Source organism: Enoplosus armatus, chromosome 10 (assembly GCF_043641665.1).
Source record: "Enoplosus armatus isolate fEnoArm2 chromosome 10, fEnoArm2.hap1, whole genome shotgun sequence".
NCBI lineage: Eukaryota > Metazoa > Chordata > Actinopteri > Centrarchiformes > Enoplosidae > Enoplosus > Enoplosus armatus.
Genome location: NC_092189.1, coordinates 25441168 through 25467726, shown reverse-complemented (window position 1 = coordinate 25467726; position 26559 = coordinate 25441168). Strand labels below are relative to the sequence as shown.

Here is a 26559-nt window from a genome sequence, read left to right as displayed (position 1 = left end):
GCGTGCGTGCGTGTGGGTGTGCGTGCGTGTGGGTGGGTGTGCATGCTGGTGGTTTCTCTTAATCTTAGTAAGTTATTGTTAGTTTTGATGTAAAGTTGTTGATTATGACTGGATCTGATCAGTTTCACTGCTGGCTTCCTGTCTGCGGGGTCGACTTATACTAATATCAATGTGAGTTTTGAAGATACATCAGCTGATATTCATTGTCCAACATAAACTAAACAAACATGTTCAGTAAGTGGTCCTTGAGTTGAGATTATTTTCATTATATTTATATTTTGGTTTCCATTCTTACTTCAATAATTCAGATCAGAAGCACAATTCAGTAAGAACCAGAACCAAATCAACAGAACCAGGATCAGACCAGATCTAAAACCCACCCTGTTCATTACCTATAATCCCCCACCAGTAAAAGCGGACCATGTGACTCAGCAGCGCTGGTTGTCTCAGATTATTTTTCAAAATAAAAGGCTCGTGCAGGATGTGTTGCAGCAGCAGCGTCTGACTGACAGACGGAGGCAGCTGATTGGTTACAGTCAATGTCCAATCAGAGACAAGTCCTCGAGGCCCCGCAGAGAAAATAAACACACAAACTTTGAGTCTGTCTGTTTGTGCAAAAACAAGAAGAATCAAACTAACAGCAGAAACAGCTGATGTTTGAGTCCAGCACGTCTGGTCCGACAGGAACCAGAACTTTAAAGATTCAAGTGTCAAAAGGCACGTTTGGTTTTTACTGCATCAGTCCAGCTCTCATCCTCCAATCAGCTGACCTCCGCCACTCGTCGTCATGGTTTCCCCACATCCACTGTGATCTTAGTGAACAGGTCAAACTTGTCTATTTTCACCACTTTGTAGGACAGAGACTTGATCCCGTCCTTGTTCATCGTGTCTCTGGTGTGAGCGATCCGGTCGAACCTGACAGGAACACAGAGAACAAACAGATGGAATCTCCTCCCTCTCAGCAGGTGAAGCACCCTGCAGTCCATTCAGCGGTTCATTCACCATTCAGCAGTTCACCCTGCAGTCCATTCAGCAGTTCATTCACCATTCAGCAGTCCACCCTGCAGTCCATTCAGCAGTTCATTCACCATTCAGCAGTCCATTCAGCAGTTCACCCTGCAGTCCATTCAGCAGTTCATTCACCATTCAGCAGTCCATTCAGCAGTTCATTCACCATTCAGCATTTCATTCACCATTCAGCAGGTCACCCTGCAGTTCATTCACCATTCAGCAGTTCATTCACCATTCAGCAGTTCATTCACCATTCATCAGTTCACTCTGCAGTTCAACATGAAGATGTTTGACAGTCAGGAAGGAGCAGAAACCTGACGACTGAGTAAATCCACCAGAAAACACACTGAACCACTGAAACTCTGCAAGTAGACGACCCTACAAATCCCACCAGAATGCCAACTGTCACATGTTCTTGTACCAAAACAAACATGGACACCAACCAGCAGATTGTTCATTTTTGGTGAGATCCTGGAAGGAGGCATGTAGGACTGTAGAGCCTACAGAGGGAACTGGAGCTGGCTATGGTAACTGGTATCGTTGCCATGCGGCCGATACCCAGTTATATCTATCGATTAAGCCAGAAGAACCTCATCAGTTAGCTAAGCTCTAAGCATGCCTTAAGGACATAAAGACCTGGATGACCTGCAATCATCTGATGTTGAACTCGAACCTCAGAAACACAGTATCTAAGGATATTGTTACCCTAGTTGGCATTGCCCTGGCCTCCAGCGCCACCGTGAGGAATCTCGGAGTTGTCTTTGATCAGGACATGTCCTTTAACTCTCACGTAAAACAAACTTCAAGGACTGCCTTCTTTCACCTCCGTAACATTGAAACATCAAGAAGATCCTGTCTCAAACAGATGTAGAAAAATGAGTCCATGCATTTGTTACGTCTCGGCTGGATTATTGCAATTCTTTATTATCAGGCTGTCCCAATAAGTCCCTGAGGACTCTCCAGCTGATCCAGAATTTTGCGGCACGTGTACTGACAGGAACCAGGAAAAGAGATAATATTTCTCCTGTATTAGCTTCGCTGCACTTGCTCCTTGTAAAATCCAGAATAGAGTTTAAAATCCTTCTCCTGACTTACAAAGCTCTTACTGGTCAGGCACCATCATATCTTAAAGAGCTCATAGTACCCTATTACCCCACTAGAGCACTGCGCTCCCAGAATGCAGGGTTGCTTGTGGTTCCTAGAGTCTCCAAAAGCCGAACAGGAGCCAGAGCCTTCAGCTATCAAGCTCCTCTCCTGTGGAATCAGCTCCCAGTTTGGGTCCGGGAGGCAGACACACTCTCTAATTTTAAGAGTAGGCTTAAAACTTTGCTTTTTGATAACGCTTATAGTTAGGGCTGGCTCAGGCCTGCCTGGACCAGCCCCTAGTTATGCTGCTATACGCCTAGACTGGGGGACTTTCCATGATGCACTGAGCTTTCCTCCCCTCTCCATCTTTACACATTCATGTCCCTCCAATGCATGTTACTAACTTTATATCTTCCTGGAGTTTGTTTGTGCTTTCTCTTCTCGCAGGTTCCTGTGGATTGTGGTCCTGGTACATCTGGCTGCTGCTGCCATGGGCCTGCTTGACTCTCATCACTACAGTTATTATTTTTAGTCATCGTTCTGTTACTATTAAAGTTGTTATTGCTATTATTAATCATATTTCAGTTATTATTACAGCTGTAACTACTATTATCAGTCATATTTCCATTATTATTATAATTATAGTTGCTCTGTCTGTCTGTCTCTCTCTCGCCCACCTACAGTCTGGTTCTGCTCGAGGTTTCTGCCTCTTAAAAGGAAGTTTTTCCTCTCCACTGTCTCCAAAGTGCTTGCTCATGGTGGGAACTGTTGGTCTCTGTAATAACATTATAAAGAGTCGGTCTAGACCTGCTCTATTTGTAAAGTGTCATGAGATGACTTTTTGTTGTGATTTGGCGCTATATAAATAAAATTGAACAGACCCTGACCAGCTGACCCAGACTGGAACGGACCCGGTCCATATTGGAACAGACCCTGTCCAGCCGACCCAGACTGGAACAGACCTTGCCAATAAAGCCTGGTGAACTGAACTGATAGTCCTAATGTGAGTTCCCTTGTGAAATAGAAATAAAACTAAAGAGCAGGTTTCCTGCAGTGTTTTATAGTGAGGATGTGTCCAGTCTTTACCTCTGAGGATTCGGATCGTTCTGTTTGTCTCTCTCGTGTCGGATCATGCGACACTTTCCAATCTCACCGCTCGGTCTGGAGATGGACATCCCTTTGGACGCCAGCCTGAAAACAGCAACATCAGTTTTTACTGAGTGACCCTGAAGTCAGAACAACACAGTAAAACAATGTTACAACAATAGGTCAAAGGTCAAAGCAGAAAGACTTTCAGGAAAATGAACCTGATCTGCCGGCAGAGATGGGTCCAGTAGCCAAAACTATAGTCAAGTAAAATTAAGTAGGTAATTTATTTTTTTCCCCAGAGTGTCATGCATAAAAAAAGTGCCAAGCCTGCATGAGCTTACAAAACACTACAAACCATAACAAACAAGAGCACTGACATAATGAGAGCAAGCTAGATCTGAAATTATGATATAATGGACAGTTAAACAAAACGTGCATTTCATTTTCGACCTCTCCCAAATCACACAGGTGACACTTTCCATTCTCCTCTGGAATTGAGAGGAAGCGTCTAGTTTCCACCGCCAGAGGCAAGATACCACATCTCAGCTGGGAACAGACCTCTGTGCTCTAGTCATTACTGTCACATTACTGTCCTTTTCTTTTATTTGATGTGGATGTGACTTGAATTCTTTCAGCCACAGACGGTCTTCCTGAGAGGAGGTGAGGGAGGGAAGCTGAGCTGCTGGTTTATTACATGTTTGTGATAAAGTGTGTACACGTTTAGTACCTGTTGTAGATGTCATCATCCTCCCCTCCCCAGCCCCAGTAGTTGTTGGGAAAGCCGTTGATCTTGAGGTACTGTTCTTTACTAATTGAGGAAACGCCTCCAAAGTACTGATTATAAGGTAACCTGCAGGACAGACACAGACAGAAACAGAGGACATAGAGACTCATCACATTTACCACAACAGATATATTTGAAACCTGACACTCAGAAACATATTTGCTTTAAAATATTTTTTTCCCTGTAAAAGCTGAGAGACTTTACTCACTCTGTTGGGGGGGGGACTTAGAGACGAGCCAAGGGAGTAGTACCTGCAGTAGGACCCAATACAATCCACCAACCAGCACCTCTAAAGCTCACTAATTAACATGTTTTATCTCACAGGCTATTTCTTGACCAGGACCACTAACTTCCTGGAGCAGGTTGCCATGCAACTGCTTCAGAATCAGAATCAGAATCAGAAATACTTTATTGATCCCCGGGGGGAAATTTTACAGTACTGGTGCTCCCATTCAAGATTAGAAAGCAGCATAAATTTAGAAATAAAAGTATGTACGAAATATAAAAATAAGAAATATAAAATAAAAAATGAACAGTTTGATGGCCACAGGCAGGAATAATTTCCTGTGGCGCTCAGTTGTACATTTGGGAGGAATGAGTCTCCCACTGAAGGTGCTCTTGTGCCTGACCAGTACGTCATGGAGAGGATGTGAGACATTGTCCAAGATGGCCCGCAGCTTGGACAGCATCCTCCTCTCTGACACCACTGTCAGAGAGTCTAGCTCTCTGAATCAGAATCAGAAATACTTTATTGATCCCCGGGGGGAAATTATACCACGAGAAAGAAAGTGTGTGACACATAACCCCCCTAAAACAATAGTGTGACACATAATCAGTGGATTCTGTTACCTTTGGCCTGATCCAGGCTAGCTGTTCTGGACCGAGACCGCCCTGCTGCAGATCACTGATCTGAGTATACTGAATATATGCGTGTTCCCAGAGCATACAGGAACACAACCACCCACCGTCACCACCCACTAAGATGGCTAATACGTCCTGTCAGCCGGTTTACACACCACTCTTTCATAACGGAGCTCAATGGAGCTGCAGGTTCTTTAGCTGCAGTACTATGAGTGACCACTGGGACAAGCTGACAGCAGGTCAGACTCACTGTGTTGTAGCAGGTCTGTACCATGTGACCTGCCGTCACACTCACTCAAGGCTTGTTTAAGATGAGCCAGTCCGGCGCAGACCTGCGCAGTTTCGATGGCCATCTTGCTGAGTGAATTGCATGATGGTTAGTTAATTTGTCCGACTTGCTCTGGATGCTCGACTGTGTGAGACTTGCAAATCTTGACAGAGCTAGGCGTCGCAGTCGCTCTTCACAAGCTGCAGAAACAAAATGCTTGATGGAACTCACATTTGGAAGAAATAAACTGGAATAAAAACATGTCTTTACCTGATAAATGTTGTATTCCTAACAAAGTCAAAGACGTTCATTTCATAATGTCACCAATGTAACCTCCACACATGTGGATGTTGATAACTCTTGTTGTTTTTGTGGACATGCCGATGAAACATCTTTCCATTTATTCTTTCAGTGTAAAATATCAAAGTTTTGGTCTGATGTAAATTCTCCTGCTTTCAATACCACTAATGTTACTCACTGCTCTTACAGACTATAAAAAAAGAATATTACAGAAACACGTTTGATAATCCCCCTGAAGTCCAATTCATTCCTCTTTTCTACTGTATGTCCTTATTTATCTATTTTAAGATTTCATTGATTTATTTTGTTTTCAATCCTTATTCCTTAATATTTATATACTATTTTTTGTTATCAGCGCTCCTACATTGTGTACTTGTTTTGTGCCTGATGTAATATGTACATATATGTAATATGTTGAATAAAGTTTAATGAAGCTGAAAAAAACAAGTTATAATTTATTATATTTATTATTCCACAGTGTTGCCATCACAAGTCGAGTCAGCCAACCGTGAGCTGTCTGACTTCAGGCTTTCTGTTACCCCCCTGACTGCAGAGGGCTACTCTCGTCTACTTTTGAGGCGAGCCGCATCTCATCTCAAACAAGCCTTCCGTTTCTCACATTTAAACATCAACAGGAAGTGAAGAGGCACACTTCATCTTTTTAAATTATCCTGCTGCAGGGTGTGTGTGTGAGTGTGTGTGTGTGTGTGTGTGTGTGTGTGTGTGTCTCTACAGGAAACAGGAAGTGAGGACCTTGGCAGAGGGTGGTGTTTCAGAGCAGATCTCTTCCACTGTCAGCACTTCCTGAACACACATCCCCTCATGACAGGAAGATGAACTTGAAGCTACCCAAAGCTGACGTGTCATCACCATCATCATCATCATCATCACCATCAGATCTCACTTCCCTGCTCAAAGACAATAACATCTTAGTCCCGTTCTGAATATGTGATGCAGATAAAAAAAAGTTGAGTTTAAGTCAATGTGAAACTGTTTCTGCTGCCAAAGCAGAGAGAAGAAAAGTACTTCCTGTCTGATGACATCTCTCTGACTCTCTAGATTACCTGGTGTTCATCCCTCCAGAGACTTGGCAAGATGCACACATCTATTGTTTATGTTTCACTTCCTGTTGGAATTTTTTTTTAAATACCGACTTTTGAACTTGCGCCTTCTCCAAACTTGCTGGTGGAGAGAGTTCTGGTACTTTTTTTCATTACTTTCATTCAGACTGAAATCTGGAGAAAAACACACAGAGGATGCAGAGGAGGAACGAAGCGACGAGGGAAGAGAGGTGGGTCAAGACAACAGAGGCTCATGGAGAAGAGGAGACATAAGCCGTGTCTCCCCTCTCTCATCATGGGCAATGTGAGATCGCTGGCACAGAAGATGGATGAGCTAACGCGCTGGCCAGGAGTCAGAAGGAGTACCGGGAGTGTAATTTAATGTGCTTTACGGAGACATGGCTGCACCAGGACATTCCCGATGACAACGTCTCCATCGACGGCTTTCAGGCTGTCCGGGCCAACAGGGATTGTACTGAGAGCGGTAAGCGTAAAGGAGGGGGGCTTGCCGTTCTCATTAACAAGAGATTTGAACAGGCTCTTCAAGAGACAAAACCCCCGGAAAGCTGCTGGACCAGATTCCATCTCCCCATCCTGCCTGAAGCGCGGCGCCGATCAGCTGTCTCCGGTGTTCACGGACATCTTCAACACCTCACAGGATTAAATGACTACAGACCCGTCGCCCTGACCTCTGTGGTCATGAAATCATTTGAACGCCTGGTCTTGTCCCACCTCAAATCCATCACTGACCCTCTGCTGGACCCCCTGCAGTTCGCCTACAGAGCCAACAGGTCTGTAGACGACGCCGTCAACTTGGCCCTACACTTCATCCTCCAGCACCTGGACTCCGCAGGATCCTATGCCAGGATCCTGTTTGTGGACTTCAGCTCTGCCTTCAACACGATCGTCCTGGCTCTTCTCCAGGACAAGCTCTCCCAGCTGAACGTGCCTGACCCCCCCTGCAGGTGGATCACAGATTTCCTGTCTGACAGGAAGCAGCACGTGAAGCTGGGGAAACACGTCTCAGACTCGCGGACGATCAGCACCGGCTCCCCTCAAGGCTGCGTTCTTTCTCCTCTACTCTTCTCCCTGTACACCAACAGCTGCACCTCCAGTCACCAGTCCGTCAAGCTCCTGAAGTTTGCGGACGACACCACCCTCATCGGACTCATCTCTGGAGAGGATGAGTCTGCCTACAGGTGGGAGATTGACCATCTGGTGACCTGGTGCAACAGCAACAACCTGGAGCTTAACGCTTCAAAGACAGTGGAGATGGTTGTAGACTTCAGGAAGAGCGCAGCCCCACCCGCCCCCATCACCCCGTGTGACTCTCCAGTGGACACTGTGGAGTCCTTCTGTTTCCTGGGCTCCATCATCAGCCAGGACCTCCGGTGGGAGCTGAACATCAGCTCCCTCATCAAGAAAGCCCAACAGAGGATGTACTTCCTGAGGCAGCTGAGGAAGTTTAACCTGCCACAAACAATGCTGGTTCACTTCTACACCGCCATCATAGAGTCCATCCTCACCTCCTCCATCACCGTCTGGTACGCTGCAGTCTGCGTCTGTCCTTGGTGGAGGCAGCAGCGTACCAGACAGTGATGGATCATCATCCGCTCTGCAGAGAGGGTGATCGGCTGCAACCTCCCATCTCTTCAGGACCTGTACTCCTCCAGGACCCTGAGGAGAGCAGGGAAGATCGCTGCTGACCCCTCCCACCCCAGACACCATCTGTTCGACCCCCTCCCCTCTGGCAGGAGGCTGCGGTCCATCAGGACCAAAACCTCCCGCCACAAAAACAGTTTCTTCCCCTCTGCAGTCAACCTGACAAACTTACATTGACCCCCCCCCCCCACCAACACAAACACAAGTTATACGTTATATTAACGTACATCACCCCTGTCCCCCCTGCGTTAAATTAACGCACCCACCCCCTACTGGACACTTTATCTGGACACTTTACTTTATTTTGGTCACTGCACTGTTTGTTATTTATCTTATCTTATCTTATTTTTATTTTTATTCTTATTTTACCTTTTATATTCTACAGATTTGTTGTCAAAACAATAGCACCTTCAGACCACGGCAAATTCCTTGTAATGTATGTTACTTGGCAATAAACAGTTTCTGATTCTGATTCTGAGGTGGTGCAGTCCTTCCCACATTACCATCAAGGATCGTGTCTGTTGCCCAGACATTGAACTGTTGGCGGTTGGACTCAGACCGTACTGTTTGCCCAGGGAGTTCTCACATGCCATTGTTGTGAATGTTTACATCCCTCCCTCTGCCAACCAGACGTCGGCGTGTGACGTCATTCACTCCGCCATAGCCCGTCTCCAGACTCAACACCCAAATGCACTCATTGCTTTTTCGGGTGACTTCAACCACGTCACCATGACTAAGACACTTCCCACCTTCACTCAGTATGTGAGCTGTCCTACTAGTGAGGAGAGGACCCTGGACTTACGGTATGCTAACGATAGTGGTTAGAGCAGGGGTCTCAAACTCAAATTGCCTGGGGGCCGCTGGAGGCAGAGTCTGGGTGAGGCTGGGCCGCATCAGGTATTCCACAAAAAAAGCTTTGCTAAAAAAAATCAAAACTTCTCAAACTACATTACTAACAGTTATTTAACTTCAATGGGTTCTTCTGAACATGAACGTTCCTTCTTAACATGGCGTCTCTTGCCTACTCCTTGCTGCCAGAAACCTGGCAGCGCTTCCTCTCACATAGCTGAGCCGAACAAAACAGCCCGGTAGCAGTCGCCTTTCTTTTTGCGCTCGATATTCATGTCTTTCATGATGATATGAACATCATGACATTTGTAGATGGTAGAAAGTACCGGGTTAGTGAGCGCAAAAAAAGGCGAATTCTACCGTGCTGTTGTTGTTGTAAACGTCGTCATAGAAACAAGTGAAAGCATGAAGCCGGGACAGTGGGACGCCGTTATCCCATGGAAGCGTTATTTACTGGCTTTTTTGTTTTCTATAATAACTCCATGGATGCAGCAGGAGCATAGCGGCGTTGTCTAACCAAATATGTGGTGTGGCACAGCAGCAGGTTCGCCTGGTTCTGTTTCATTAATGTCACACACTGTGGAATCACATGCACGAGCCTCATTTGCTGTCACACAGTGCGCCAAACATGGATGTAAAGGTCTTTTAACGTCCGTTTGTACGTCAGCTCTACTCATTAGACCTCAGTGAGAATTACGAACAGGTTCTCCAACAGCTGATCAGTACGCACAGCTGCTGTGGATATTTGGGGCGACTTTACCCAAAATTCATCACGTGTTTCTGCAAACCGTCACCACTGTAAAGTGTCAGTCATCATTATTAAACATCAGAAGAACGATAAGTGATGTATTGACAGAGATCGCGTTGAAACGGACTTTACAAAGTGCTTCACAATAATTAAACTAAGTGATCATTAACGGGGAGATGATGCTCAAATTAAAAGAATGATGCTTTATTAAGGTTTAATAATGCATCTTTGAATTTTACAGAAAGCTGTGTAGCAAAAATAACAACACAAGCTACCGTGAGGTGCGCACATTCTCAGCGCACATTGGACGAACAAAAATCGCGGGCCGCACTAACATTAAACTTTTATATCAAGGTGGGGGCCACAAAATATTGTCCTGCGGGCTGCAATTGGCCCGCGGGCCGCGAGATTGAGACCCATGGGTTAGAGCCAGCCTGCAACCACAAGGACAGTGAGGAAATGGTCGGAGGAGGCTTATGAGACACTTCAGGGATGTTCTGAGGTGACTGACTGGCAGGCACTCTGAGAGCCACATGGAGAGGACATTGATGGGCTCACAGAGTGCATCACGGACTACATCAACTTCTGTGTGGACTCCACTGTCCCAGCAAGGACTGTTCACTGCTATTCAAACAACAAGCCATGGGTGACAAAGGACATCAAGGCCATCCTGAATGCAAAGAAGAGGGCTTTCAGAGCTGGCAACAGGGAGGAGGTGAGAACGATCCAGGGGGAACTGAAGGTAAAGATCAGGGAGGCTAAGGAGAAGTACAGGAGGAAGCTGGAGTGGAAAAAAAAAATACAAGGGGAATGAGAACCATCACTGGTTTCAGGCCGACCAACAACAGAGGAGTTGAAGGCAGTGTGGACCGGGCCAACGAACTGAATCTGCTTTTCAACAGATTTGATACAGTGGGCCCTGCTCATCGCCCCCCTCCTCCTCCTCACAGCCCCTCACCCCCCTGTGAGAGCTCTCCTCACACCTCGTACCCCAGTCCCCAGGCTGATGGCACTCTCCAACCTGACGACACCACCCCTCCCCCACCGGTCACCTACAGTGTGCTTCACTGCTGACCATGTTAGGAGACAGCTGATGAGACTCCACTCAAGCAAGGCTGCGGGCCCTGATGGTGTCATGAGCCTGACTCTTCAGAGGGTCCCTGTGCTGTGGAAGATGTCCTGCCCCATTCCTGTACCGAAGATGCCGCATCCCAGCTCCAAGGACTACAGACCCGTGGCACTGACCTCCCACATCATCAAGACCCTGGAGAGACTCATCCTGGAGCAGCTCCGGCCCATGTTCAAGCCACACTTGGACCCCCTTCAGTTCGCCTATCAGCCCTGACTTAGAGTTGAGGATGCCATCATCTACCTGCTCAATCACATCTAGGCCCACCTGGATAAGACTTTGACTTTTTATTCATCCCACAGCGGGGAAATTTACACGTCACAGCAGCAAAGACAGAAAGATGCAGAAACACACAGCAGACAGCACTGTGTCAATAAGAATTAGAAGTATATCTTTTAAAAAGAAACAACAATATACAAATAATAAATACAGATATAAAAAATATGGGGGACAAAATAAATATATACACGGAAAAATATAAAGTATGTACAAATTGTGCAGATTTATGTGCAGTTAAACAATCTTATAGCCGTAGGAATGAACGACCTGCGGTAGCGCTCCTTCTTACACCGTGGATGTAACAGCCAGCAAGCACTGTGGGAGTCATGTTTTTTTACTTCTCCAGTGCGTTCAACACCATCCGTCCGGCTCTACTGGGTAAGAAGCTGACGGAGATGCAGGTGGATGACCCCCTCGTGTCCGGGATTGTCAACTACCTGACTGGCAGACCAGGATGTTCTATGAGTCTGTGGTGGCCAGTGCTATCCTCTATGCTCTTGCATGCTGGAGCAGCAGGCTGAGGGTGGCGGACTCCAACAGACTCAATAAACTGATCCGCAAGGCCAGTGACGCTGTGGGGGTGGAGCTGGACTCTCTGACGGTGGTGCCACACGCACAATGCGAAGGGAACTCAAGGGATTGGGACTAAACAGCTGTGTAGCCCTAAGAAAACCACTGATCAGTGAGGCTAATCTGGAAAAAAGGCTTCAATTTGCTAGGGAGCATAAAGATTGGATTTTGGAGCAATGGAAGAAGGTCATGTGGTCTGATGAGTCCAGATTTACCCTGTTCCAGAGTGATGGGCGCATCAGGGTAAGAAGAGAGGCAGATGAAGTGATGCACCCATCATGCCTAGTGCCTTCCATACAAGCCTGTGGGGGCAGTGTTATGATCTGGGGTTGCTGCAGTTGGTCAAGTCTAGGTTCAGCAACGTTATGTGCCAAAGAATGAGGTCAGCTGACTACCTGAATATACTGAATGACCAGGTCTTTCCATTAATGGAGTTTTTCTTCCCTGATGGCACGGGCATATTCCAAGATGACAATGCCAGGATTCATCGAGCTCACATTGTGAATGAGTGGTTCAGGGAGCATGAGACATCATTTTCACACATGGATTGGCCACCACAGAGTCACCAAAAGACTTTGCGCAGCGGTCCGACTCTCCCATCATCAATACAAGATCTTGGCGGAAAATTAATGCAACTCTGGACGGAAATAAATGTTGTGACATTGCAGAAGCTTATCGAAACGATGCCACGGCGAATGCGTGCCGCAGTCAAAGCTAAAATTAAAGGAACACTTTATAAGTGTATGAGTATAGCATCAAGTTAATTCAACTTCTGGGATATTGATCTGCTCAGTTAAGTAGCAGAGGGGGTTGTTAATCAGTTTCAGCTGCTTTGATGTTAATGAAATTAACAAGAGGTGCACTAGAGGGGCAACAATGAGACGATCCCCAAAACAGGAAAGGTTTTCCAGGTGGAGGCCACTGACATTTTTTCCCTCCTCATCTTTTCTGACTGTTTTTCACTAGTTTTGCATTTGGCTAGGGTCAGTGTCACTACTGGTAGCATGAGGCCATACCTGGACCCTACAGAGGTTGCACAGGCAGTCCAACTGCTCCAGGATGGCACATCAATACGTGCCATTGCCAGAAGGTTTGCTGTGTCTCCCAGCACAGTCTCAAGAGCATGGGGGAGATTCCAGGAGACAGGCAGTTACTCTAGGAGAGCTGGACAGGGCCGTAGAAGGTCCATAACCCATCAGCAGGACCAATATCTGCTCCTTTGTGCAAGGAGGAACAGGATGAACCAGAGCCCTACAAAATGACCTCCAGCAAGCCACTGGTGTGAATGTCTCTGACCAAACAATCAGAAACAGACTTCATGAGGGTGGCCTGAGGGCCCGGCGTCCTCTAGTGGGCCCTGTGCTCACTGCCCGGCACCGTGGAGCTCGATTGGCATTTGCCATAGATCACCAGAATTGGCAGGTCCGCCACTGGCGCCCTGTGCTTTTCACAGATGAGAGAAGGTTCACCCTGAGCACAAGTGACAGACATGAAAGGGTCTGGAGAAGCCGTGGAGAATGTTATGCTGCCTGTAACATCGCTCAGCGTGACCGGTTTGGTGGTGGCTCAGTGATGGTCTGGGGAGGCATATCCATGGAGGGACGCACAGACCTCTACAGGCTAGACAACGGCACCCTGACTGCCATTAGGTATCAGGATGAAATCCTTGGACCTATTGTCAGACCCTACGCTGGTGCAGTGGGTCCTGGGTTCCTCCTGGTGCACGACAATGCCCGGCCTCATGTGGCGATAGTATGCAGACAGTTCCTGGAGGATGAAGGAATTGATACCATTGGCTGGCCCCCACGCTCCAGAACACCACTGAGACATTATGTTTCGGTCCATCCGATGACGCCAGGTTGCACCTCAGACTGTCCAGGAGCTCAGTGATGCCCTGGCCCTGGTTATTTATGAGGCAAATAACAAACTGGAACAACTAAATAGTCCTTATTCACATATATTAACTAAAAATCTTAATATTTTGTATGACCTCCTTTGGCCCTGATAACAGCTTGCATTCTTGCTGGCATTGTTTTTATGTACTTTTCGACAGTCTCTTTTGTTATTGAGTTCCAGTGGCAAACTGTACATATATATATATATATACATACATACATATACATTGCTTAACAAATTTATTAGACCACCACCCAATGTAAGGTGTTTGCCACCGCTGCCCTAAATTAACAGTATTGCTGATTACCAAAATATTTTATGTTTCTGTAATGGTTAATCCACCAGTATGTGTAAGCCAAGCTCTTTAATCAAAATGATATCTTTAATGCTAAAATATAATTATTGTTGTTATCCATGAATTCTCAAATTTACGGTTTTACAAAAAAGCAGAAAAAAATAGTAAAGCACATTATTATTTTTTGATTGAGATGCCAAATTACAGTTATTTACTTGCATTCCTGAACAGAAAAACTTGTTTTGTGGTTGCAAGAATGCAAGCTGTTATCAGGGCCAAAGGAGGTCATACAAAATATTAAGATTTTTGGTTAATATATGTGAATATGTGACTATTTAGTTGTTCCAGTTTGTTATTTGCCTAATAAATAACAATACAATTTTTAGTTTGAAACAAGTTTTTGACAGATTTCTAAAATATTTGTGTTTTCTCATTTTTATGACAGATGGTCTAATACATTTTTTAAGCACTGTACATTGTTATTGTATTTTTTTTTTTCACTAAATATTGTAAATGTGTATATTTTTTATTTCTTATTTTTTTATATCTTATTTTTGTACATACTCTTATTTCTAAATTTATGCTACTTTCTACTCTTGAATGGGAGCACAGTTACTGTATAATTCCCCCCTGGGGATCAATAAAGTATTTTTGATTTCAGATTTTCTGATTTCTGAATCTCAGTTTTATTTCATATGAAGGATTTCATTCATGGTTCTGATGATGTTTGTCATGAACAACTCTGTAAAGCCAGACTATAAAGTAACGGGATCCTCCATGACAAAGATCCAGAGGTGTGTCGTCTCACCTGAAGCCGAACTTGTCCATGGACACCGACAGGTGTCGAGGCTGACTGAAACACTTGTAGGTGTTGCGGTCGTCCATGGGGATCAGGTCCACGTCGCTGAAGACGAAACACTCGTAGTCGTACTCCTTCAGAGCCTCCATGTAGCCCACGTTCAGCAGCTTCGCTCGGTTAAAGATCTCCGCTCCGTCCTGATGCACACAGACAGACAGACAGACAGACAGACAGACACACACACACACACAGACAGAAAGGGTTAAACACAGAAGCAGTTTTTATAACTTATTAATCTCTCTGTTTGTCTGTCTGTCTCTCAAACAGATTACATCAGAGCATCATGGTAGACATACAACATCGTAGAGTACACCAAGAGTATCACCATCAAGAGGACACAGGCTGCATTATATTACTAGAATTATAATTATATTCATATATAGTAAAACTATAATTACTGAGGGACTCGCTCTCTGTATTTAAATTGTATTTATGTTGAGGAGATGTTCAAGGACACAGAGACTTCCAAGGGAAGTGAAAGATGAAGATGGTCTTTGGGTGTGAAGATTGTTTGTACGTCTACAATGAACACCTGAAGTATGTAGTAGTGTCACACCTGCAAGTTGGATGGAACCCCAATAAAAAGATGAGAAACAGGTGAGTGTTTAAAAGAGTCCCTGAATGCCTCACAGCCCAGAGATTGTTTGTTCGGTGTCAGTCTGCCAACATCTTTGTTAAAACATTGACAGAATAAGTTCACCTGAGTGTCTGCTTTCACTGTCTCACCTGCAGCCTGACATTCAAACCACCCCACCTCCAGTCTGTGCGCACACACACACACACACACACACACACACACACACACACACACACACACACACAGCAGGTCACACCTGGTCAGGTGTACCCTCACTCAGTCACTGGTTAATAAAAAGATGATGGTTTCCTGTTTGATATGAAGCAGAAGTGATGAGAACCCCTCCTTAGGTTTCTAAGACAGGTATTTGGCTGCACAATGCAGTAAACAGAGCACATGTTGCTAGGCAACCAACACCTGCAATGAGATCTCAGGTGTGAAGTGTTGTTTACTACCTGTAGGACAGACAGAGCAGCCGCCTCGACATGTCAAACATGCAGCTGAAGACAGAGCACACTTTAATCGAACACCATGTCCTCATTCTATTATTATTATTATCATCATCATGTCCTCCTTCTGACTCAAAGCTGAAATGAAGAACCTGATATCTGACAGAAACAAACATTCACCACATCAATTATTTATAAAACAAACTGCGCAGTGAGCTTCTCCTCACACAGACCTCAGATCACTGTGAACATGTTTTTCAGTGTGATAGTGAAGTAAAAAAAACAAGTTGAGACATTAAATCTAATATGAAATATATAATCAGTTTCACTGAGCAGGTTTGATGTACCTCATGGAATTAATAAATTATTGACACAACCTGAGGTCACACCCACCTCACTCACTGATTGGCCAGCTGTGTGGAGCTCTGTTGCCACCCCCCCGCTTACACTGCAATGCGTTTCCAAGATGTTTTGATCAATAATGTTTGTATCAGCAGCTAGAAACAAAGAGAAAAGTAGAAACAGAAAAGAAGAAAGAATCCCATATTACCAGATCCAACATCAGCTGCTATTGGTCAAGACCAAGCAGGGGGCGGGTCTCCAGCAACCACAGCCATTGGTCAGAAATGCCTGACATGCAGAGGGAGAAGGGAGGGTGGGGGAGGCGGTGTGAGCGAAGGAGGCAGAGTGAGGAGGAAACTAAAATAAAGGAGGAGGAAGAGGAGGAGGAGGAAGGACACAGACAAGAGAGAAAAGAACAACTGTGAGTCAACGTCACAAACAAACAATCAAAGTGCCGTGAGAAGAAGAAGGAAAAGACAGAGTTTAGTTAGTTAGATGTTTTTTGTCCCCAAAGGGAAACATTAAAGAGTCAGAGCTGAATCTGCTCCTGAGGTGATGTTAAAGAGTCAGGACAGTCTCGCAGGGGGATCTCAGGTGGAGTGCCAGGTGCAACTCAGGTGGCTCCCAGCTGGAATGCGGGTAGAACGCAAGGTAGAACGCAGGTAGAATGTAGGTAGAATGCAGGTAGAACGCAGGTAGAACACAGGTGGAACACAGGTGGAACACAGGTGGAACACAGGTGGATCTAGAAGGACCTCAGCTGGAATGCAAGTGGAACGCAGGTGGATCTCAGGTGGATCTCAGGTGGATGTCAGGTGGAATGCAGGTAGAACGCATGTGGCTCTCAGATGGAACAGGATCAGCTCTCAGTTCGGTGAACACACTGTGTCTGTATCTTCTGTTGTGTCAGAAAGTTCAAACAGACTTTGTTCCCTCAAACACACCATGGATGGGATCATACTTCATAAATATCTGCCCCAGTGAGGAGCTCAGTCAAGGCAGGGTTAATGAGGTATGAGCTGAAAGACCGACACCCTCTCAGCTCAGTAGAGTCTCTGAGAGCAGGACTACGTCATTGCACTGGCTCCCAGTATGTTTTAGAGTACTGATTACCTTTCAGGCTCTCTACCTCTAACCTCTTTCCGGTACATACTTTGAGACCTTCGGGCAGAGGTCTGGCCTGTTCCAGAGGACCGGCTGAACACTAAAGGGGACCTAAAGGGGACCGAGCGTTTGCGGTCAGGACCTCGAGGCTCTGAAACTAACTGCCCGGCTGAGTCAGTGATCTCCTTTAAGCCCCTTCTTTTCACTCTGTCTTTTCTTTCCTTTAAAAGTGTTTCTCTTCCTGTTCTACGCTGTTTTCTTTTAAAAACTGATCTGAAACTGATTTAAATGAGTGTTTACTGCTCTGTGATTGGATTTTGTAATAAACAAAAACTACTGAACTGGTCTCCTCGCCCACATCCCTCTACTGGAGTCATCCCGAAGGTCTGGAAATCTGCACATGTAGTCCCACTGCATAAAGGTGGTGATGACCTTAAAAAATGACCATATCAAGTATCGGCCAAAGGGGGTTCCACAAAGTTCAATACTGGGTCCTGTCTTGTTCACAATCTATATCAACAATATTGCATCATCTATAACAAATAGCAATGCCCATCTTTATGCGGATGATACAATTCTGTATTGCTTTGCTAATACTGCACACTCAGCCACTGAAATCCTACAGCAAGCATTTGATCAACTGCATGATGCACTTTTTAATTTCAAATAAGTCCTGAATGCCAACAAGACTAAATACATGATATTCTCTAGAGCCAGAGATACTGTGGACAATAGTTTGCATATTACTATACTGAATGGACACAGTATTGACAGAGTCTCAGAGTACAAATATCTTGGTATCTGGCTGAATCAAAAACGCCTGTTTACATTTCACATCGACACACTGGATATTTGCACAGAAACAGAGCTAATTTTCCTTTGTTCAGTAGGAAGCGGATAATTGAGGCCGTCTTCTTGTCTGTCCTGGATTACGGTGATATTATCTACAGACACACCTCTGCCTCCACTCTTAAACCTCTAGATTCAGTTTATCACTCTACCCTACAATTTATTACCGGTGACAGTTACTCTGCTCATCATCACATTTTGTACGAAAAGGTTGGGTGGGCATCTCTAACAGTGAGACGTGACAGGCATTGGTTCCTATTTATCTATAAAGCCCAAAATGTCAATTTACCATCATATATCACTTCCTTATTAAATTGGTCCCATAATCATTACTCGCCTCGTTCAAGTGATTGTTATCGCTCAAAGTCCCGCGTGCAAACACAAAATTTGGGAAAACTGCTTTTAGTTTCTGTGCTGCTCACACCTGCAACTTTATACAACACTCCCTAAAACTTGACACAATGGTACCTACCGGTCCATTTAAAACCATGATTACAAGCTACTCTGCTCTTGAATGTAACTGTTTTTAATGGTGTTCTGCTGTCTGTTTGTTTTCTCATTAAATATTATTATTTCTTTATGTTTTTTATTCTTTTCTTTTGTATGTATTTATTCTGTTGTTATTTCGACATCATTGAAAATGAGAGCATGCCCTCAATGATTCTCCGAGACTTAAATAAAGGTTGAATTAATGAATGAAAACATAAGCCAGTTCAGGACTATCGAAGGCCAATCTTTTCCTCAGGGCTGGCCAGGAGAATGGTACCCTGACACCCCTATCCAAAGGCAGAGTCCCAGGACTCTCAGGGTGCCTGGATCACGTTGGTCCTCCATCCCCCACAATCTAATTCAAGTAGCAATGAACCACTACCACATCCCAAACCACGGCAAGAGATTGATCACCAGCTATTTCAAAGACTTCAGGTTGCGACTCCACAACAGAATGGCAGTCTGTGGAGAGAAGGATCCTACCATGATCTACCATCTCCGCCAGGATCCTCGGATCAGTTTGTTGCATCAGAGTGTCCAGTTTAAACGCACAATAAGAAAACTGCATCAGCTGCAACAGACTTTAACCAATCAGTTACCAGAACAGACTTTAACCAATCAGCTGCCAGAACAACAAGCTCCTCTGAGCTCCAGCGTTTAACTGGTCTCCAGTCTGACCATAACACACACACACAGCAAACACTCCCTCGCTGAGTGTGTTTAAACAGATATTCATGTTTCACTGCAACAAAGGACATTCCCGGACATTTCCAGGACCTTTTTAATGATAGTCCCTGAGCTCATAACTTTCTGTGACTCTACCTCCACACTGATATACAGTAACACCTGCGGTTCCTCTGTGTGCACCTCAGGTGTAAAGGTGCAGACAGGTGTATGATTACTGAGTCGGTCATGTGAGGGTTAATACAATAAAACAATATGACATATCTATTCGATGATGGACTTTAGCAGACATGGGGCATCATGTTGGTTTAGTTTGTGTATTTTTTAACTCCAGCTCAGATATATTATATTTATATATTTACAAGTCAGAAACAGGTTATTAGACATACTTATGAGACGTGTAGTCTGAAGACACTACTGTGACGTCACACTGTACCTGGTTGATGACGTAGACTCCGTAGTCAAGCTGCTGCCTCTGCAGGATGGGGTGCAGGTAGTACAGCCAGTACTTGAGGTGTTCGTCTCGTTTGCGGAAGGGGATGATGATGGCGACTTTCTGCAGTGCCTCACAGTCTTTGGGTCTGAAGCGGCCTCCCGGCTGCAGGTTGGGGTTGTCCTTCTTAATCTGCTCCAGATTCACCGGAGTGTTAAACTCCACCCGCAGAGGACCGACTGAGGACACAAACAGCAAAATCAAACAGATTTTGAGATGAAGATATCAAAGAGAAGAGATGAAGATATCAGAGAAGAAGAGACGAAGATATCAGACAGAAGAGACGAAGATATCAGAGAAGAGAAGAAGGTATCAGACAGAGATGAGGATATCAGACAGAAGAGATTAAGGTATCAGACGGAAGAGACAAAGTCAAAATGAATAAGTTGTGTTTTATTCAACCAACAGTCCACTCAGTGTTTTATAATGTGATATAAAACAGAGTTTTAAATATAAAACAGAGTTTTATATCGAGACTGAAATGATTCGAAGACAAACAGCAGGACAGGAAACGTGTTCGTCCAGCAGACAAACTTCAGCAGCATTTTCAGTGTGTAATCAGACAAATATGTTGGTGCAGAAAGAGGCTGGTTTCTGTCCAAACTGCTCATTAACACACAGACACTAGTACTTTTCCATCCTGACCCGCAGACTATAGAGACAAGTCAGAAACTGTTCTCAGGTCAGATCTGGACTCCGAGTCTCCATATACACATCAATGCAAGACTAAACACAACAACATATCTGCTTTAGTTTTTGTGTCTGCAACAGTGACATCCTGCTGGAGGGAAACTAAACATCTGGAATATAAACCAGAAGACATGAAGCCTGTCTGTCTGTCTACAAAGCCTTCAGAGAGCTGAACATGTGTGGTGCGTTCAGGGTCGTCTACTCTGCAGTCAGATCTCGCAGTACCTGGATGGGTTTGACTCTAAAGTCCAATGGTCATCATCTGACATCTGATTGTTTGATGACGTGTCAGTCTGCCATCAGAGAATCAGCATTTCGTCAAATCTGTATCAAGTCAAAGCTTATAACTTTGTCATTTTGTTTGGATTTCAGCATCTAACACAGCTGCCTTCAGCTGGAAACATCTGACATTTTAATTCAGTTTGATTCAATTTTACTTATATAGCACCAAATCACAACAAAAGTCATCTCACTTTACAAACAGAGCCAGTTTAGACAGACTCTTACACTGTACCAGAAGAAGAAACTCTCAGACGGAATCTGTACTTTCTGCTGGCTCAGCAGACAGAAGCAGCTTCATTATGACGTCGACTTTGTCTCACGTTGAAAATGATAATGGAAACAGCTGGCTGTGATTTTATCTTCTTAATCTGACCAGATGCAAGTAAACAGAACCTCTGTTACCAGCACATACTCGTACTACATTTTTTAACATATCTCGGACCATGATGGTGACACCAACTTATGTGTCTATGAGGTCTGAAAGAAGGATTCACAAAGACAAGACCTTTAAATTAGAGCCCGACCGATACTGGATTTTTGGGGCTGATGCCGATACCAATATTAGGGAGTACATAAATTCCAATAACGATATATCAGCCGATATTCTTTATACATATATATATCCATGAAGACAAGGTTATTAAACACTTGTGACAAGGATATGTAATGGAAGCAGGTGGTTTTACAGTTCAGCAATAAACTTTGTCAGAATGGACATGAGTGCAGACACTAAACTTTAATAACTATAAATAAAAACACAAGCAGAACAATTAAAATTTTAAATTGAACTTGACTTAAGAAAAAGGATCAAATATACAGAAAATGCTGCCTATATAAATATAAAAATAAATAACACAAGGCAGCTGTGTAGGGCAAGCAAGCTCCTGCCAATCCAACAGAGGCAGGTTTAGGCAGGAAGCACAGCGTTCCTGTATTGTAAACATCTTCTTCAAAAACTAAATAATAAAAAAGGCAATTTCACTGCAAAGAATGTCATAATGTGTTGTGTAGGGCAAGCCTATATACGAGTATGAATGAACAACTGAATGAACAGAAGACTTTTTCTAACCCTAACTCCAATCAGAAAGGTGTTTTTCTGTTGATCAAACACGTCATCTTCATCAATATTTCTGTTCATGTCTAACGGTCATTGAGTCATGGTCTGCTGCTGCCGAGTCAGGAGATGAACAGCGCCTCGATTTAGACGTATTCCAACGTCTCCGGTGGAAAAACAGACTTACAGGAGGGCGCATCGAGCTGCGAGTCAGTCCTGAACAAACAGTCTGTAACGTTACCGTTACACTCCTATTAATGTAACGGCAGAACGGGCTAAGAAGCTAACACATTAGTTTCCACTCACCTAGGTATGAAAGTCGCTATGTGGTTAGCTAGCTAGCTAATGTAGCACGAGCATGAGTGACATGACGATTTTCACATTCATTGTTCATTTACTTTCCAGCTTTGCACCTCACCAACTAGGAAACAACATGGCGTGAAGTCAGCGCTCAACAGACTCAAAGCATCACTGCAGCATGAAGGGAGGGGGTGCTCTGATGCTAATCTTCCAATCTGTTGCTGACTGTACTGATATAACGTACATTACTACAGCTGGCTAGCTACCTCGCTAGCATCGCAAACAGTGTGATAAGCACGGGTGCCGTGCCCGTTGTCAGGGACAGGGTTATATTATACTGAAAAGGGAAAATGATGGGCTTATTGTTTATGAACTTTACAGCAACTTACCGTAAAGACCGTGCTGGACTGCGGACCTCCGTCTGCTCAGCTGTGATGCAGACTCTGCCAAGCGCTACAGACGGTGCAGAGAGCGTTCTAAACAATGGAGTTGGAGGGCGTTCTGCTGGACAAACTATGTCATGACACCACTTCTGAATTCTGAATTAATATTGGTGAAAATCGGACAACATATATGCCGATTCCGATTGTCTGTGAAAGGCAAAAATCGGCCGATAAATCGGTCGGGCTCTACTTTAAATAGCTTCCTGGATTGAAATAATTTTCACTACAGTAAAACACACGGGGGGTGGGGTCAGACAAACAGGTCCAGCTGTGAACGTTAGAGCAGACTGGAAACTGGTTTACTGGGGGGGGGGTCACAGCTGAGAAAACATGGACACCTTCAGACTGAAAACAAACATCTCTGATCGAACTGAGACGGCTTCATCACGTCCTGTTCATATGTCAGCTCAGGTCACTGAACTCCAGAAACCACATCAGACTCCAAATCTGCAGAGTCCAGACCTGTTCTCTGAGCAGTTCTGCAGAGGTGATCCCAAAAGATTCCAATATATTCATGGCTGCATCATATCATATAAGCGTGTGTAAGTGTGTAGCGATTGGCCTACTTGACTCCCACTACTACTACTACAATATTATTATTAGTCATATTTCCATTATTATTATAGTTACTATTGTTGTTGCTGTTGTTTCTGTGCATCTCTGTCTCAAGTGTGTATTAGTGTGTAAGTGTGTGTGTGTGTGTATATAAGTGTATGTGTGAGTGTGTATAACTTTGTGTAAGTGTGTATAAGTGTGTGTGTGTAAGTGTGTGTGTGTGTGTTCGATTATCAGATCAGCTGTTTTAATCATCTGCTTGTTTTGGACAGACACATCTTCAGTGTAATCCATGCAGCTGAAAGTCACTCTGAAGACCGTCACACTGTCGCTTCAGACAGTGTTATTGTTAGAATATACCTTATAGATGCTTTAAACTATGTGACTGTATCACCTTGATAACGCAGTAACATATTACTTATACTCATAATTTCTACTTTGTGTGTCTCTTCAGTCTTTACCCTGCTGAAGCTTCATCAATAATATCAATCAATAATAATCATACTGGTTTTCCTCCTGCTTTAACTCTGCGATTCTGAGACATTTGATAACGTCAGCTGCAGGTTCCTCTTCAGTAAGTGCTTCTGGTGGGAACTGTAATAACATTATAAAGAGTCGGTCTGGACCTGCTCTATTTGTAAAGTGTCACTTTTGTTGTGAACTGAAAAGTTAGTATGGCAATCACTGGCTGATGTGATGACTTGTTTCGCAAAACTACAAACTGCAGCCTCAAAATGACAAATCAATCGTCAGTAAAATCTCATTGACAGGTACAGCAGGTGAGCTCATTTCTATGGTGTTTCATTTGTGCCACATCACTTTTAATGATCGCAATTATTTTATTTGAGAAAAACAGCCGTTTTATACAGAGCTCGTACAGCTTAGTAAGATTCAATTCGAGTACAATTCAAGCACTTTCAAGGTACCTAAACCAAAAAGTTGCATTCTGAGAACTAATGGTCGCCCTCATGACGCCAGGTTTACACCAGACGCGGATCGGAGCAGAGCGAGTCCGGCCCGGTCCGCGTCTGGTGGGAGACGGCAGGAGACAAAATACGGACGGGATAGTTTCATTTCAAACCTTAAAGAGGAGGTATTCTGCTCATGTCCAGCTCTATATCTTTATTCTGGAACTCCACTAGAGCAGCTTTGCATGATTCACAGATCAAATAAGTCCTTCTTCATCTTATTGTGGCCCTTCATGCAGGCCCTCAGTTCACCCTCTGTTTGACACAAGCCGTTTGAGCTCCTGTCTCTTCAAGGCCCGCCTCCCTAAAAACCCACTTTCTTCTGATTGGCTGGCTCCCTGCAGCCCACGAGGGGCAGAGAGACACCTCTGAGCTTCTGTGAAAATGTTTTCTGGTTTTCCCTCTGATGTCCTCCGGCTGCTCTGCCTCAACTCTCGCTGATTTACGGAGTTTCCTGATGGACAGAAAGTTTTAGAAAGTAACTGCTAACTTCTGCTAACTGTAGCTGCCATTAGCTCAGTTAGCTCTGAGCACCAGGGGAGTGTTGGTGGTGTTTAGACCACCAGCACAGGAGCTTTGGACCGCTGGGAGGACGAGGTTTTCAGTTCCGGGCTCCGAGAGTCAGATGGTCAGAGTCAGCTAACTAAGAGCGTAGATATAGATATATATCTATGGCTAAGAGGACTGCTAGATGCACAGCTAACTAGCGAAAGGCAGCTACAGTTAGCAGTAGTTAACATGCTTTTTTTCTTTCTCCCTCTTCTTGGTGGGCGTGCTGTCACTGCTCTGCCCTGAGAAGATGACCATCCCTGAGGATTATTATGTAATACGTCTCACAAAAGTAAGACATGACAAGCGAAGGGAGCGTTCAGAGCAGTCTGAAGACTGAGCTTTTGGCTAACAGGGATTACTTTTACATATGTTTTCTTCATTATTTGGCAACTTTGGTAACGTTTAATAGGAATATCCAACATTGCAACACGATGTATATGACAGAAAATAAGAGAAAGCATAATAGGTCCTCCTTAAAATCGATTTTGGTTTACATGAGTGATTGTGTCGATGAATTACCAGATTAAGTTGTTCTTCAAAAGATTATATTAGAGTTCAAGCAACCTTGAAAACATAACGGTTAAAATTCAGCATTTCCCAAACTTACAAGACTTTCTATGAACCCTGTTTATAGTCAGGACAGCGATAAAATAAGGTGACACTAGAGACCACGAGAGACAAAGATACGTCTCATCTGACATAGACTCCTGAAGTAAAGTCTGTTTATGTGAAGGGAGGTCCCTGACAACACGTGACCGAGCCCTGGCTGACATTGACCTCCCTCCTGCTCAGCCCTGCTGACATGTAGCTGCTGTCTCCTCATGGACACTCTATGTTGTACCACCAGCAGACTTGACTCAGTCAGTACAGTGGACATTTTACCAATATGTTTCTATTCACCAAACAGGGGCTGTGTTCTGACACTGAAACTCAGCTGTGGCATCAGTATTGTCCCTGTGACGCCTCAATGTGTGAATATGAACTTTAACGTCTAAACCTGTGAAACCGAACAGAAACTGATTCTCCTTGAAGGTGCAGGTATGACAGCTGCTCATCACAGACTGGAGATCAAACAGAGTCTTACCCAGCAGAGGGGACGTTTCAGGGCATTTCTCCAGCTTCTTCACCGGCTCTTCTGCCTTCTTCTCCTCCGGCTGAAGCTCCGGGGGTTTCGGCTCGTCTTCCTGCTCCTGCTGGACCTCCTTTGGTCCGGTTTGGAAGGTGAACTCGGTGTTTCTGATCTGATTTGGCTGTGTGACATTATTATGGGACTGCTGGTTCTGGACGAAAGCGAACCGGATGTCCAGAGAGCGGACGTAGAAGACGACAGTGACGGAGATGTGGAGAAAACAGAGCAGCACCACCAGTTTACAGGTCCGGTGGAGCAGGTTAAAGTTGACGGTGGAGTCTCCGGCCATCCCGACCGACTGCTTCAACGACTGAAACAATTGTCGATACGCCAGCTGCTGTGCTGGAAACTACGAGGAGAGCTTTTACAAGGCGGAAATGGAACTTTGACTGTTTCCGCAGGGTTCTTGTTCCCCGCTAACTTACTGTTAGCTGCTACTTTCGGGCTCCATTATCGTTAAAGTTGACTTGAAAGTTTCAAAGTTTCGGACACCGAGATTCGGTCAAAGTCAAACGAAAAGCTCCCAAAAAAAGACAGAAGCCGAATAACAAAACAAAGTGCCGTTCAAAGTTTCAGTTGTGTCTCCCAAATTTAGCAGTAACTTTTAAAGTGACGTTAACTGTTACCGCTAACTGCTAACGTTACCGAGAGTTAGCAGCTCAGGAACTCCGTCTTTCCGTCACCTGGTTCCTTTAAACGTTTAACTGCCGGTAAAGGATGAAAAGTCTCCCCGAAGCTCAGAAAATTAATTTCAAAAAGTGTAAAAAACTAAGATTCAACAAAACTTAACAAACGCTGCCGGTTCCAAACGAAACGAAAGACGTTCCGTGGAAACTCGAAGTTTGCAGCTCA

General features: G+C 44.5%; 1 protein-coding gene across 1 annotated transcript; it reads right to left on the bottom strand.

The window, feature by feature from the left end:
* Window positions 1–321: 321 nt before the first annotated feature.
* b4galt1l (DP-Gal:betaGlcNAc beta 1,4- galactosyltransferase, polypeptide 1, like) lies at window positions 322–26559 on the bottom strand. The gene is made up of 6 exons (XM_070913049.1): window positions 25663–26559; window positions 19678–19913; window positions 14697–14884; window positions 3914–4036; window positions 3184–3288; window positions 322–915 (listed from the first exon to the last, which is right to left on the bottom strand). The coding sequence occupies exons 1-6, from the start codon at window positions 25994–25996 to the stop codon at window positions 786–788; spliced, it is 1116 nt and encodes a 371-aa protein (XP_070769150.1). The 5' UTR covers window positions 25997–26559; the 3' UTR covers window positions 322–785.

Excerpts from the sequence above, each read along its gene's own strand:
- b4galt1l (XM_070913049.1), bottom strand. The coding sequence starts at position 25,996 with ATGGCCGGAGACTCCACCGTCAACTTTAACCTGCTCCACCGGACCTGT. Across the intron at positions 14,885-19,677 it reads GAGTCTACGTCATCAACCAG|GACGGAGCGGAGATCTTTAA; the intron begins GTACAGTGTGAC and ends TGTGTGCATCAG. Across the intron at positions 3,289-3,913 it reads GATGATGACATCTACAACAG|GCTGGCGTCCAAAGGGATGT; the intron begins GTACTAAACGTG and ends TGCTGTTTTCAG.